Consider the following 14,420-nt stretch of genomic DNA (forward strand, 5'->3'; position numbering starts at 1 on the left):
TGTTTTATTATAGTAGTATTTATTTATATTCAGCCAGTAACTTTTGATAAGCTCTGCAACTAACATTTCCATTTACGAATATGCACAGATTCCATAGGCCCATGAGTTCAGTGCTGGTAAATTTTTATGCTCGTCAATATAATTTCAAATTTTGTTATCTAAACATTTTACTAGGTGTTTTAGTACATAGGTACATTTAAAACAAAGCGACATAAGCGAAGAATACAATAAACGAAATAAATGAAACGAGAGATTGCGACTTTAATTTTTTTTTTCTATGCAAATCATTTTTTGTAATCAAGCCTTTGCTTTTCATTTTTTTAGTTTCCTTACGGAGCTATCTGCCTATCTTTAAGGTGCTGATCCAAGCAGCCTGGCTTCGCTTGCTTGCCTTCGATAACTGTCAAAAATGAATAGAATAATAGTAAAATATATGGAATAAGAGCAAATGACAGCTTTGCTTGAAACGCTTGAAGTACAGCGAAGTTCCCAATATCACAATGTTCTATTTTACAGTGCTTTTGACATTATTAATTGAACACCCTAGTCGTTCAATTATTTGGACTCTGTTTAGTTTCATTTGTGAATCTTATAATCTGCGTAACAACCGTCTGTCATACTAAAATTTTCATTAGAATTTACTGCCCCGGAAACCCATAACGGCGCAGGCTGTCTAAGCTAATAGATTACGCGATTTTGGCCGAGTTTAACAAATCGTGCCAATAGTTTCTTTCTCGTGCTAACCGGCGTCAGTTGGAAATACTGAGGCCAAGTCCTTCTACACCTGATCTTTCCATCGCAGAGGAGGCCTTCCCCCTCCTCTACTACCAAAAGCTAGTACCGCATCGAATACTTTCAGAGCCGGAGCGTTTATACCCATTCGAACATCATGACCCAGCCGCGTAGCTGCTGGATCTTTATTCGCTGCGCTATGTCTATGTCGTCGTAAATCTCATACAGCTCATCGTGCCACAGAATCTTTCTCTCAAACACTCCAAGTGACGTCTAATCGGATGTTCCCACCATTCAAGTTTCTGCACCATACATTAGGACGGGCATGACGAGACGAGAGCGTTACAGAGTGTTAGTTTTGTTCCTCGAGAGAGGACTTTACTGCTCAGTTGCCTACTTAGTCCAAAGTAGCACTTGTTAGCAAGAGAGATTCTCCGTTGGATTTCAAGGCTGACATTGTTATCGAGGATACCAAATTCACACAGCATATGGGCAACTCGTTTTCGTCCTTTGAACGTAGCTTTAAATTCGACAAAAATATGGTATGTATGTGTCAAAGACACATTGTTTTCCAAAACTTGACGTATTGTGAATATCTGATCAATGGTAGACCTTCCAGGTCTAAGCCACACTGATAGCGTTCAATCAGTTGGTTGATGGTGGACTTCAGCCTTTCACACAATATGCTCCTTAGGACCCTATACACGATATTTAGAAGACTAATCCCCCGATAATTAGCACAGATTGCAGTATCACCCTTCTTGTTGTTCTTTACGCGCGTTGTCGCTATTCTCAGCTCTTCATGATCGGAAAGTGGAACTACAGTCCCGTCGTCAACGATTGGGGTATCGGTATCTTCACATTCTCTGTGACATGCGCAGTTATCACCATTCAGCAAGTTTGGGAAGTGTTTCCTCCAGTGGTAAGAAAGCACCCTGGTCTTAAAACCCTCTGTAAGCTGCCGAACTTTCTGATAGAATTTTCGGGCGTTTTTCCTGTTGACCGTCATCTCAAGCTCTTCGCATTGACGTATTTCGGCCTTTCGTTTCTTCATTCTGATAATATGTCTCTCTTCCTTTCTTAGCTCTCGGTAGCGATCCCACATGGCTCGTGCTGCGCCCGATCGAAGGCTCTATAGGCAGCATCATTTCTTTCTGCGGCAGCATGACATTCCTCGTCGTATCAACTGTTTTTTGGAGCTCGCCAAAATCCGATTTCATCTTCTATCCAGCTATCCTAGATTGCTTCGCCTTCTCATATTAATTCGCTCCCGAACGAGTGTTCGGAAGCTACCCAGAAGATACTTGGGCTAGTCCAGGAAGTTGTAAGCTGCTTGGACCATATGTAGAAGAATCGTCCTGGCTGCTCCCAAGTGAATGGCGATCAGTGACTTTCCTCACGTGGATTTCTACATATAGAACCACTGCTGAAATAGCTGCAAATAGCCAGATACCAGACGGTTATTGCAAGAGGCTAATCAGCGGACACAACATCTCTCATAATTGTATCTTTTTTTCTATTTCCTTAGTTTTTGTAATCAGCTGGGTCGCTTGGTTTGATTTTTTTTATTTGATTTCTTCTCATTTCGTTCTAAACACCACTCCTTGCACCATACTCTCGTGGTTTTCTTCTTCTCCTCATTAATTAAATTTCATCAATTATTATTATTGTACGAATTTTACTTAATTCCTGCATTCTGCAAAATGATCAACACCATGAATACTAATATAATAAACTTGCCCAACGCATTGAATACCGTGTTGGAACGTGTATACTGAAAGCCATCCAACCTATTGTGCACCTGTTCATAAAACGGTTTCAGTGTATTTACATCAGACCTAATCGTTAATAAGTGGAATAGTAAGAGAAATGGTATGTCAATTGACAAGGAATGTGTGAAATCGAATCAACGATTTTGTCTGGCAACATTGGGCAGAGACGTAAATTCATTCCCACTCACTTTCTTGCCACGGCGTTTTCCGCATAAAAACGCAAACAAACTGCATTGGAGGCAGAGAACGTAAATTTTGTTAATGCATTTAATATCAATACAATTTAGTTAATTAGATACTTACAATTTCACATTCATGCATGCATATACTTAGAATTAATTTATTCATCTCACAAGAAATAATCCATTTGCGCATGCAAAATGCCGACGGCAAATAAGAATGAAAGAAAAATGTACAAGTCTTCTGTTATTTTCTTTTCCCTAACACCAAATCATGGCATTTTACATTTCAATGCAAACGCTATATTTATTTCTGGTGACTACGCTCCGCTATGTTAACTCTCTTCTGTTAACTTCCTACCCTCGTTTTAATGTGTTTTGACATTTAACCTGCCCATTCGTTCCTGAGCCTTCTCTATGAATTTACGTTCTCTGTTGGAGGCTTTATATTAATTTGTGCTATCACAATTTAACATATGGCATTTCATTTTTTTCGTTCGTTTCACAAACATGTAATTTCCCCTCTTTTTATTGGTTTTGTTCGTTTGTTTTGTATTCGAAATTTACCTGACGTCAGGCTTGTAAAAATCCATAGAAACAAAGTAATTCTTGTAAGAGGGCGCCACCTATGGGACTCAATTCGCCTTGAGCTTACGTACGTTAAACATAATTTAAAAAAATTAATATTTTTGACGTGATAACGTCTTATAATTCGATTTAACAGGCTGCACGCACGAAAAAATGTGTCGTTACCTTGCTCTTTAGTGTTACCTTGCTCATTGCCGTTACCTTGCTCATTTGTCGTTACCTTGCTCATTGCCGTTACCTTTAATGAACTGCAAGCGTAAGCGCGGAGCGAACGACAGAGCAAACAAAGCAAACGAAAGGCAACGTTCGACATCTTGCTCTCTCCTACTTAAGTGAGCGTATATGTGTATATATATGCGCATATGTACATATATAAATTGACGTATTTGTATTTGCATATGCCTTCTTATTGATTATTATTAATTTGATTTACTTGAAGAATTTAAAATAAAACCAAGTTTGTTAATAATACCTGTTGTTTTAATGTTATTATTATTTTTTGACGTGATAACGTCTTATAATTCTATGTAGCCGGCTGCACGCACCAAAATATGAGCAGCATGTTATATTATGTTATGATATGTTATGTTATGTTATGTTATGTTATGTTATGTTATGTTATGTTATGTTATGTTATGTTATATTATGTTATGTTATGTCATGTTAATGTTAACTTATTCTCTATATCCATACAAAATATCTATCAAACAAATAAAATTAAAATTTTCTTTTGAAAAATGCAACCATTCAATCAGTATTTTCTTATGACGTTATCACGTTAAACTATCGTCAGTAAACCGACTTTACAGACAACCTCTTTTTTTTCTGTTTGGTAGCATGCCATTTTAGAATTTTCAAATATATATGTATATATAATTGCTGCGTAAACCCTTTTTGGGTGTTTGGCCGAACTCCTCCTCCTATTTGTGGCGTGTGTCTTGATGTTGTTCCACAAATGGAGAGACCTACAGTTTCAAGCCGACTCCGAACGACAGATATTTTTGTTATGAGGGTCTTTTTCATGGCCGAAATACACTCGGAGGTTTACCATTGCTTGCCTAGGGTGACCGCTATTAGAAAAAACTTTTTCTTCATATTGGTGTTTTACTGAGATTCGAACCTACGAACTTAACCTCTCTGATTTCCAAATGGTATTCACCCACCAAACGAATTGCTGCTTAGAATTTTCAAATACGTAGCATTACTTTGACAAGTGGTACTCTTTGGCCTTTGAGACCATTAATAGCTGAGCTAGCCGTACCACTGATACGATTAAATATTCAACAGAAAAGGTGAGAAAACTATTACTATTCAAAAGTGCTCCTTTAATATGACTGAAAGAAATACAAGACGTGTTTCCTTACCTTCCGACAATAGTACGAAACATTAAATTATCCATTAAAGGAAGTTTTTCGGTTGTATTAATTTACTATGGAGTTTAAAAAACTTAAAGTTAGTATATCTCGTAAAACTGAGTTTTTTAATTACGAAATCCAATTTAAAATCATTTTATTACGTCCTAGAACTCTAAAATTGCTTCACAAACCCCATTCCAGCCTTATTTGGGCTAGCACCTCCACTTAAGCGAACACCATTGCACAACTCGCCCGCCAGAAAAATGAGAAGAATAAGAGTATTCTACACCTAATATTTTAACTACAATATTATACTTTTAAACGCAAGTTATCTTAAGCTACTAATCTCTTTTTTAATTTTTTGATATCTTAAATACGTTTCTTTTAATGTAAATACTTCTTAAGTTTTTGAGAAAATGTGTGAAATTGGTGTCTGACCTTCGATATTTCCTCTATTCTTAATTGCCGAATAAATTTTAGTGCTACTGTAATCAGCATCAATAATTCTTCCGAACCTCATTTTTCGTTGTTTCAAGCGAAACGATAAATATCTTTATTGGTTATCCAGAACGGCCCTGTAGAAATAATGTGCTGCTGATTTTTGTGTCTGGCACCACTTACTTTTTGACACAATGTGTGGTGAAAAATTGATGGTGTTTTCGTTTCACTGGAAATTAGTAATCGTTTAGAAATTTTCCAATTTATTGACGTGGGTAAAAGGGGCTCATGTATGGGTTCAGTCATTTCTGCTTTACCGAAAAAACCCCTCATAGGTGTTAATATGAGTAGTCCTCAGGCAGATATGGTTCGCGATGTAATAGCAAATAATAAGGTCGTAATTTTTTCTAAAAGCTACTGCCCTTTCTGTACAATGGCCAAGGAGGTGAGTAAAAACAAAAATATTCATATCATCAAAACATTTGGTTATTTTCTTTTAAGCAATTTCGGAAACTTTCTGTGCCCGCTTATGTTGTTGAACTGGATAGTCGCAGTGATGCTGATGAAATCCAAAATATTCTTGGCGAGATAACAGGTGGTAGAACGGTAAGCTAAATATGTAGGTTACGAGGTATAAATGAAAACCAATCCCAAGTCCAAGATACATATATATGTATATTGAAAATATATTAATTATTTGCTTTGTCTTGCGGTGTATATGCAGATTATTTAACGCCAAATTTATCGGAAGACTCTTGTCCTGCATGTAAAATATTATTTATTATATAAAGGAGTCCACGTTATTTTTTCTTCTCTTCAGTGCTTTCCCTGTTGGTGGCAGTAGTTTTCTTATTAAAATACCTTCTATTGCCATATTATCATCCGTCAGATATTCGCGATTGAAGCTAAGTAGAATAAATTTCACAAATTGTTCAAATTTAATGTTACATTAGCTGCTCTTTGAGAAGAGGGTCCTTGCATATTAAACATCGCGTACAAGAAGCAAAAAGAATATGTACATGGCCTTTCAATTAATTTGTTTACTTATGCAACAAGATGTGAGTAAAGGATTAAACATGGCTATAAAAATTTCCCTCATTATTAAGTGATACAAACTGGTTGAATCCTGCCTAAACTTCTAAGATATTCCCTGCAATAACTGTGACCTGGAATAAGCCTCTTTTTTAATTTGTATTTCGTTCATGTTCTTTTTTTTTGGGTTGGTGTAGTGCTTTCCCTTATGCTGATAAATTTTTCTATACCCTTAATTCCATTAATTTTTGAACATCAGCAATCAAGAGCTTTAGCAAGCTCCAGCACTGTATAAAAATGCTAAACTTCTTTACTTTGATTTCCATATCGATACCAATAGCTTGTTGTTGCTGTAGCAGCATAAACATTCCCCATGCATGTATGAGACATTTTGCTGGAGTGGCAGTCCTTAGTCGGATATAAATCCGGATCGTTCCAGATATTATGGCACAGTTTTAACCTTTTATTTAGTTGATATAAATGGAATACATTGCTCTATAACTCATGTATCACAAAACCAGCTCACTTTTCATTAATGGAATTATCTGTAGGCGATAGAAAAAATACATCTCTTTTATCCTAACTCTTTTTAGTCATAAAGCGATTTGAGTTGGCTTTAATGGCTGTTTCTCCATGCCTGCATAATGGGTTAATCGCAACATGGACGGCAAATGGCTAAAACTAAAGAAATAGTTGACTTGTGATAAAGTTTACCGGAAGATGAGGTGACGCTTAACTGCCAACTAAAGCAAAAATTAAATATTTTTATTTTAATAATTATAATAAAACATTTGGTCTTGACATACTCAAGATATGTTCCGCATATGATGGTACCCTACGCGACACCAACCACCTCTGAATTAGATAATATAGTTGACGGGACCTTTGTTAGATGTTTGGCCAAGTTCCTCCTCTAAACGGAGGGACCTGCAGTTTTGTGCCGCCTCCAAAAGTATTTCTGACAGAAATACACTCGGAGGTTTGCCAATTGCTTACCGACGTTAATAGATAAAATCATTCCTATCATTTGATGTGGGTTGTGTGATGAACCCGGGCACTACCGAATGGTAGTCACTCACAAACTCTTGGGCTACGGCGGCGGTATTTTCCAGTAAACTATATTTTCTGTATCGCTGTGCTACTTTCTAAATAAAAATACGGGAGTATTGTTTATTCTGCAATTTGTTCACAACTGACTTAACTAAAATATGCCATCCTAACAAGCTGCTTTGCTTGCTTCAGTCCCATTGTTATTATTGTTGTATATGCTGCTGTAGTGTCACTAGGACATTACGTCGTTTTTGTCACGCATTGTCCAAATTTGAAGCGTGAGAAGATCTTGCAATAACTTGTATTCACATTTAGTTTTTATGAGACCTTTAGCAAATTAGAACTGACCTGATGTCAGCTATATATATATATATAATTGACGTGTACATCCTTTCTGGGTGTTTGGCTGAACTTCTCTTCCTCTTTGTGGTGTGCGCCTTGATGTTGTTCCACAAATGGAGGGACCTACAGCTTGAAGCCGACTCCGAACGGCAGATATTTATTATGACGAGCTTTTTCATGGCAGAAATGCACTCGAAGGTTTGCCATTGCCTGCCGAGTGGCGACCGCTATTAGAAAGAACTTTTTCTTAATTTTGGTGTTTCACCGAGATTTGAACCAACGTGCTCTCTAAATTCCGAATGGTAGTCACGCACCAACCCATTCTGCTACGGCGGCCGCTAACCTTGGTAAAATTGAAATTATCAATATAACTATTAACAAGCCATTGAGAAAAAGGTCCCAAGAGACGTTCTTTTTGCCCTGCACCTTCTGTGCCTATAACTAGTTCTGTACAATAACGAATGTATGCCCATAGAATGCTTGTTACTAGTGTTTGTGGAATCTATAAAACTTAAAAGGCAGAGGAAACTAAAAATGAGAATTTTAAGTAAAAATAACGAAGTATGCAAGGTATTACTAAATATTACTTTTCTCCGAGTTATTTTGATAATTTTCCAAGAAAAGAACTGAATCCCCCTCATTATGAGTTTATTTTAATGTTCTGAGTTCAAATAATAAAAAATATTAATATCAAAGCTCGCACATTTTTGCAAATTTTGTATTCGGTAAAATTTTCTACGATTCGCTCTACTAGAGAATGCTGCTTAGTACATTTTTATTTACATATGTGTAGATAATTCCACGATTAAATTAGTTGAATAGCCATACTTTTATCTAAGCATTAAAATTCGGTTTCTTATTTTCAGGTGCCAAGATGTTTCATCAACGGAAAATTTATTGGCGGCGGCACTGATGTTAAAAAAATGTACGAGCAAGGGACTCTTCAAAAGTACTTCAAATAATTATTTTCAATGGTTTTACAAATTTTAAGTTTTAGTTAGCACTTGTTGTTTTTGAGAGTAGGTAAAAAAATGTACGCAATGCTATTTTTTTATATGAAATGTTATTAAATTAGACATTTAGATCTAAACTTAATAACAAATTTTATTTAAAACATTTTCATATTTGTTTGGTTTACACTAATCGCGGTAAAGAAATGTAAATAAAAAATTATTTTGAACAAATATGCTTATAATTATATCTAATCCAATCACAAGGCGGAGCGGGAATGAAAATTATAATTCTTCATGTTGGATGCTCTCGTCATTACTTGAATTTTTTGGGAGAACGCTTGTAGTATTGACTTGGGAGTAGTGATCACTATTTTCATGATCCTCTACCTTTGTCATTAATCTCTTAATTTCTAGATCGTAGTCTTTCCACTCTGGTACTATTCGTTGAGCAGCTGTTAGTTTCGCTTCTTTTGTCATTGGATTGTTGCACAAGTCAATCACTTTAGCTTTTTTGAAAGAGTTATCACTACACCACGTTTGACACCACAGCCACTCCTCCGGTAATGACTTGATGGCAACCTGATGAATCATGTTGTTTGGCAAGTCCTGATCTAAGTTTGATAAACTATTTGGATCCTGACTTAAAGCTTGATATTGTCCACGTAAACGATCACCAGCGGCAATTTTACGGAATCGCTTAAGGTCCACAACATACAAAGCGGATATATGATATCGTCGCCCCATTAGATGACTACGCCAATAGCCCTGTTTCCAAAAACGAAATCCTTCCATTTCTTTTCGAGAGTCACAAAAAGGTGTGTATGCGTATGGTGCACCACCCAGATCCATTTCGTAGAGTTCTTTGATGTCAGTGCGCACAATGGCATCTGCATCTACAAAAATGATCTTGCGTACATTGAGAGGGAAAAGAACGTCCAGAAAGAGAATTTTATAGCCCCAAATCGTACGCTGCTTCTCCGTTTGCTGATGCAGCCAGCGTGGCCACTTATATTGCACGAGCTCATATTGAAAACCATACTCCCTCGCCATATGGGGTAAGAAATCCGTAAATTGTGGCGATAAGTAATTTTTTAGGAACCAAAATTTTACTGGAGATTTTGTATGCTTCAAAACGGACAGCATCATAATTCGCATCAGTCGTTCATATAAATGTCCAGAAGCAACAGAAAATATGTTTATCGTTTCGGAATCATCGGCGCCATTTTCGCTGTTTGTTGAGACTGTAGGGCCAGCACCAAATGAACTAGCAATGGAATTCCAAATACCTGAATTTGCTTCTTCTTCGTCATCTCCTAGCAAGTCTGCGTTCTGTTTACCAGGTTTCTTTGTGACTCGCAATTTTATCACATGAGATCGCAAAGAACTAATTACCACTTTCGTTAAGTGGTTTTGATGAATGGTGTTCGGACCTTCGGCGTGGGTAATATCATAAATGTCTGCAGATTTTCCTTCACGCAGGCGCAATTCCCAAACACCAGGATTCGCTTTGAGTTGGAAATAACCCAGGTTTGCCATGACTATTGTGTCAACAATAGCGGCTGTCTTTTGTGTTCCCAATGTTACTTGGAGTCCACGGGGTGGAGCTCCAGAATTTGAATCGAAACAATGACCTTCGAGTAACAAATACTCTAATTCATACTCGCTATGAACAGGGCCACCAATTTCACTTAATTTTATGTTATCTAAGTCGTAAACAGAATGAACAGCCTCTACTAGCCAATTTTCCGGCACTTGGAGATTTTGTGTAAGTAACGAGTTAACAGGGAGACCAGTAAACTTCGCAAACGGGCCTTCTGCTAATTTACCGTTAGATTGAAATTGAACTTCCGGTTCCAGCACATATCGATAAAAGTTCTTTACTGGCATGTCACTATGTTGGCCGACTGGTGTCAAGTATATATGCATTTCACAGTTGAGAATGTTTCGCAATAAAATCAGAATGGGTGCTAGCTTTTGCGCACTGCGTGAAGCTGGATCAATGACAGCAGAAATATCAAAATGTGGCATAAGGGGTTGTTTCGGTGCTAGCCTTACGACAGAATTAGATTTCTTAATATCGTCTGGTATCTTGAATCGAGTTTTTTGTTGCTTGGGTACCAGGCTAGCGTAGAGTTTGAGCAAAGTATCGCTGGTTATTACAAGGTCATCACTCTCTTCATAATTTCCGATGCTCTGTTGTATCACTCTCCGGATTTTATCTCCATATTGAAATGCATTGAAACGATCAATTAATCCAAAATCTTCCATAGTAAACTGTTCCCCAGGAGACAATGGCCCGAATATCTTGCCGTTTCCAACTACTAAGCGGCCAGACTTATTCACTCCAAGCACACGCTGCACATATGTCCTCAACATTTTTATATGTAGTTCAGTTGAAGATAATATGTCGTTGATTGCTTCTGGAATTTCCCTTATCAAATCTGGATTCTTAAGCCATTTCAAAACCACATCTGTTGCTTCTATGGGCGGAAGAGTTTGTGAAGCGGCCCAAGCTAAGCGATTTAAATTGTGCTTATCGGAAAGATGTGAGCCTTCTGTATTCGGTAGAAATGCTACACGGACACTGCTTCCAGATTTAAGGTAACGAAGAGCATTTATTAACAAATCGCGCCCGTCAGCTTGCTCAATATCAGCAACAACCCAAATAGTTAGGAAGTTCAATTTAACCGCACCAATGCTTTCCGTGGCATGCTTACTACTAAAATACTTTATATTAGCTAATAGAGTCGCCGTCATGTCTCTATTGGAGAGCTGGGCTAGATCGCGTACATTGGTTAAGTCTTTATATTCATTTCCCGTAAAATCAAGAAATTTTGAAGAATCAGTGTTGAGAATACGTTGGTTCAAACGTGGCATAACATGGTCTTGATTCATTAAATAATCAATAACCGAATCAGAGTCGGTTAGATCTCCTTTGTATACTGCCTTCTGAAAAGTGCTAGTCTGTTGTATAATTTCTGAAAATATTGCCTCTTCGAATTCACTATCTGAATATAATAAATTTTGCTGCATAGGCACACCATTCAGCAACGCCTGAGGAGAATTAGCAAAACCCAAACGGTCAATAAATTCCTGCGACAACTGCTGCCCATAGTCATAGTCAGAATCTTCTCCTAGAATATCATCAACTTTGTTACCCGATAAGTTGCTAAACGTCTTCTTCAGCTGACTTCGTATATGTTTGTGACGTACATTCTCCGTGGTGTCGACAGTCGCAAATACATCTGTTAAAAAACTAAGAGCTGAGCGGCCATCCTTATTTTGCGTTACAAAGTTATATGCACAGATGATTGAATTATAGTCCTTAGCAGTATCTTTTTCGGAATTGCGGGTGTCAAATACAAGCCCCAGTCTCACAGGAGCTTGATGGATAACAAAGCTCTCTGCTAATTTAATGAGATTACGGCTACTTGGATTCAAAGGATCCACCACCAAAACTAAATTGAAAATGTTTTTACGTATGTTCCGCAACATTCCTGGGAAAGCAGGCCTCAACAAGTCCATGACGCTTGACGGCCAGCGGCGGTACTGCGAATCAGTCTCAATATCATTTATCCACATTACTGCTGTGTCTCTGATATCTATTGCAAACTCTTTACTTGCTCCTCCAGAAAGATCCAAAGCGAGCAGTGCTGATGCTATTGAACCTCGTATATTGTTTCTGTGCAGACTCTCAAGAACATGAACTTCACTGCGCAATGTTTCCACTAAAGCACCAAGATCCATAGTATCTGCATCAAAAAATAGGCCATTAACGAATACCGCACCATCTGGTGGGACAATGTTTAAACTGCGTCCAAACACATCAATATTATGCTTAATTTCGGCACGTAACGCTTCAGATACTTTATGACTAAGAAGGGTGCGCGCTTGCATAGGGAAATTGTGAGCGATGAATTGTAGAATTTGCAAAGCCTCATCTCCCTGCACCTCTGATATCGCAGCGGCTGCCTGCAACCCAAGATCTTGGAATTCCCATGCTTTAAGTTGCGAGATTTCTTCATTACCCTTTAAGAGATTATAGCGCAGTTGATCTAAAGAATGGGTCAAACTTGGAAAACGCTCCTTAAGTATTTTGAAGTCAAACCCTTGAATCTCTACATCATCGCCCGTATTATTCTGAACGCTGTCGTCATTTGCTTTAGGCGCATCGTCCTGACTTTTGTATTCAGTTGATTTTAGATGAAGCTCTACACCGTATCCAGACAACCGAACAGGTCGATTATGAGGGTTGAATGCAATATGATGTCGGACGATGTATCGTATATTTCCAGCAAGTGCCTCCTTTGATAGGATTTTGTGATATGTCACAAATAAATGCGACGCAAAATCACCATACAGCACCACAGTTCGGGAATTGTTTTCCGCACCCGGGTAAATGTGATCGAAACTGTATATAGTAATGTTTTCCGACGACTCCTTATTTGAATTAAGTTTGTTCTTAAGTTCTTCGATGCTGCAAACAACGTCTTCTCCTATTTGTACAAAAGTATTTGAATCGCAATTTGAGCTGGCGTATATCTTATTAGATATTTGTAAATGTGTTTGAATTCGAGGCGTTAGACTATGCAAAGATACGACTAATTTAAGCAATGGCAATTGAAGTACACTTAACCGATTGCGGGCAACATTAATTGCTGCTAAATACTGATTTGATTCCGAGGCTAAAAAGATTAAAAAACGAGAATTACGTGGTTTAACGGTAGTTCAAAGTTTCATTTACCATATTCCTTAAGCAACTTTTGCTCGCTTTGCACCTCATTCACATAGTCCCAGAAGAGAGCGGGATTTTCGTCAGACAAATATTCCGCAATTTCTAAATATAATGGGGTCTGTTGCCACTTTGCATTGATAAGCGTTGTAACAGAATAACTTTGGGTGTAAGCACCTGATAATTCTGAAGCAACATTTCCATCAAAACACGTAGAAAGCAGAACAAATAAAACCAGTACCCGTACAAACATTTCTTGAAACATCTCTTTATGTTTTTTTTTACTTCATATCTTTTTATATGTCGAATGATCTAGTTTTATACAATGCTTTTATTTATGTGTTATTCTCAAATTCGTAATATTAAAATAAATTACTAACTGTATATAAAAAGCCGGGACAAATATTTTATCTGTTAATTAGAAAACTGATGTGGCATTGAAAAACGTTGCCATTGTCTAAGGATCTGCTAAAATAAATTTAGTCACAATTCGCCGCGTTATTGTTTGGCGGAGTTGCCCTTATAGGAAAAAAATGCATTACATCGCATGCGGAATAATAATCGTATTTGTATTCTTTACGTGGGTAAAAAAAAAAGTATACAAAAACACATAATTAATTAACACCCAAACAATAACATATTTTTTTAAAGTATGTTCATATATGCAGTAATTAGATATAAATAAATCCACAAAAATTAATCTACCCATTCACATATAGCAGATTACCTGCAAAATTGACAATCAGCTGTCAATAATGCTTAGAAAGGTTTTTCTTCAAGGAAATTGGTTTGGTGGAATATTTTATTGTTTTTGGTATGCTTAATTATTATTAATGAAATGAAGAAAATACAAGGAGAAGGGAATGATAATTTAATTGCGCAATTGGCTGTTAATAACAACAGTTGGAGGAAAACCGTAAACGACTTTTACTGAGATTTCAAAATATGATGGCAGCAATACGCATGCGAGATTTGATATTACATTTTATAATAATTAATAAGAGTGTAGGGCAAGAAACCAGATGAGCGAAAAGAAAGAAGATGTTCGTTTCAACATTTGATTACACACTAATTTAAATCTATACAAGTAAAAGGAACTGACGTAAGAAAAGAAATTAAGTAGGAATTCGAGTTGTTATCTATAATAGCTACAATTTCATTATTTTCCAATAAAGAGAACAAAGCTTTTATGGGCACATACTTTTTTCTGTAATATGAAAGCATAATTAATAATACCTACCAAAAAT

The 14,420-nt window shown here is 37.0% G+C and overlaps 2 protein-coding genes across 2 annotated transcripts; one reads left to right on the forward strand and one right to left on the reverse strand.

Annotated features, from left to right (window-relative positions):
• The first annotated feature begins 5,286 nt into the window (after positions 1 to 5,286).
• On the forward strand, positions 5,287 to 8,606 carry LOC129242884 (uncharacterized). The gene is made up of 3 exons (XM_054879785.1): positions 5,287 to 5,509; positions 5,566 to 5,670; positions 8,355 to 8,606. Exons 1-3 carry the CDS (start codon positions 5,357 to 5,359, stop codon positions 8,448 to 8,450), a joined length of 354 nt encoding a protein of 117 aa, XP_054735760.1. The 5' UTR covers positions 5,287 to 5,356; the 3' UTR covers positions 8,451 to 8,606.
• Positions 8,575 to 13,629, reverse strand: LOC129242883 (UDP-glucose:glycoprotein glucosyltransferase). Its single transcript, XM_054879784.1, has 2 exons — positions 13,186 to 13,629; positions 8,575 to 13,126 (listed from the first exon to the last, which is right to left on the reverse strand). Exons 1-2 carry the CDS (start codon positions 13,436 to 13,438, stop codon positions 8,724 to 8,726), a joined length of 4,656 nt encoding a protein of 1,551 aa, XP_054735759.1. The 5' UTR covers positions 13,439 to 13,629; the 3' UTR covers positions 8,575 to 8,723.
• Positions 13,630 to 14,420: the final 791 nt, after the last annotated feature.

Source organism: Anastrepha obliqua, chromosome 3, assembly GCF_027943255.1.
Source record: "Anastrepha obliqua isolate idAnaObli1 chromosome 3, idAnaObli1_1.0, whole genome shotgun sequence".
Classification (NCBI taxonomy): domain Eukaryota; kingdom Metazoa; phylum Arthropoda; class Insecta; order Diptera; family Tephritidae; genus Anastrepha; species Anastrepha obliqua.

Bases quoted from the DNA above. Each gene is read 5' to 3' on its own strand.
- LOC129242884 (XM_054879785.1), top strand. From the start codon at position 5,357: ATGGGTTCAGTCATTTCTGCTTTACCGAAAAAACCCCTCATAGGTGTT. The intron at 5,510-5,565 runs GTGAGTAAAAAC...TTTTCTTTTAAG, and splicing joins TCTGTACAATGGCCAAGGAG to CAATTTCGGAAACTTTCTGT. The intron at 5,671-8,354 runs GTAAGCTAAATA...TCTTATTTTCAG, and splicing joins AGATAACAGGTGGTAGAACG to GTGCCAAGATGTTTCATCAA.
- LOC129242883 (XM_054879784.1), bottom strand. From the start codon at position 13,438: ATGTTTCAAGAAATGTTTGTACGGGTACTGGTTTTATTTGTTCTGCTT. The intron at 13,127-13,185 runs GTAAATGAAACT...TAATCTTTTTAG, and splicing joins AAAGTTGCTTAAGGAATATG to CCTCGGAATCAAATCAGTAT.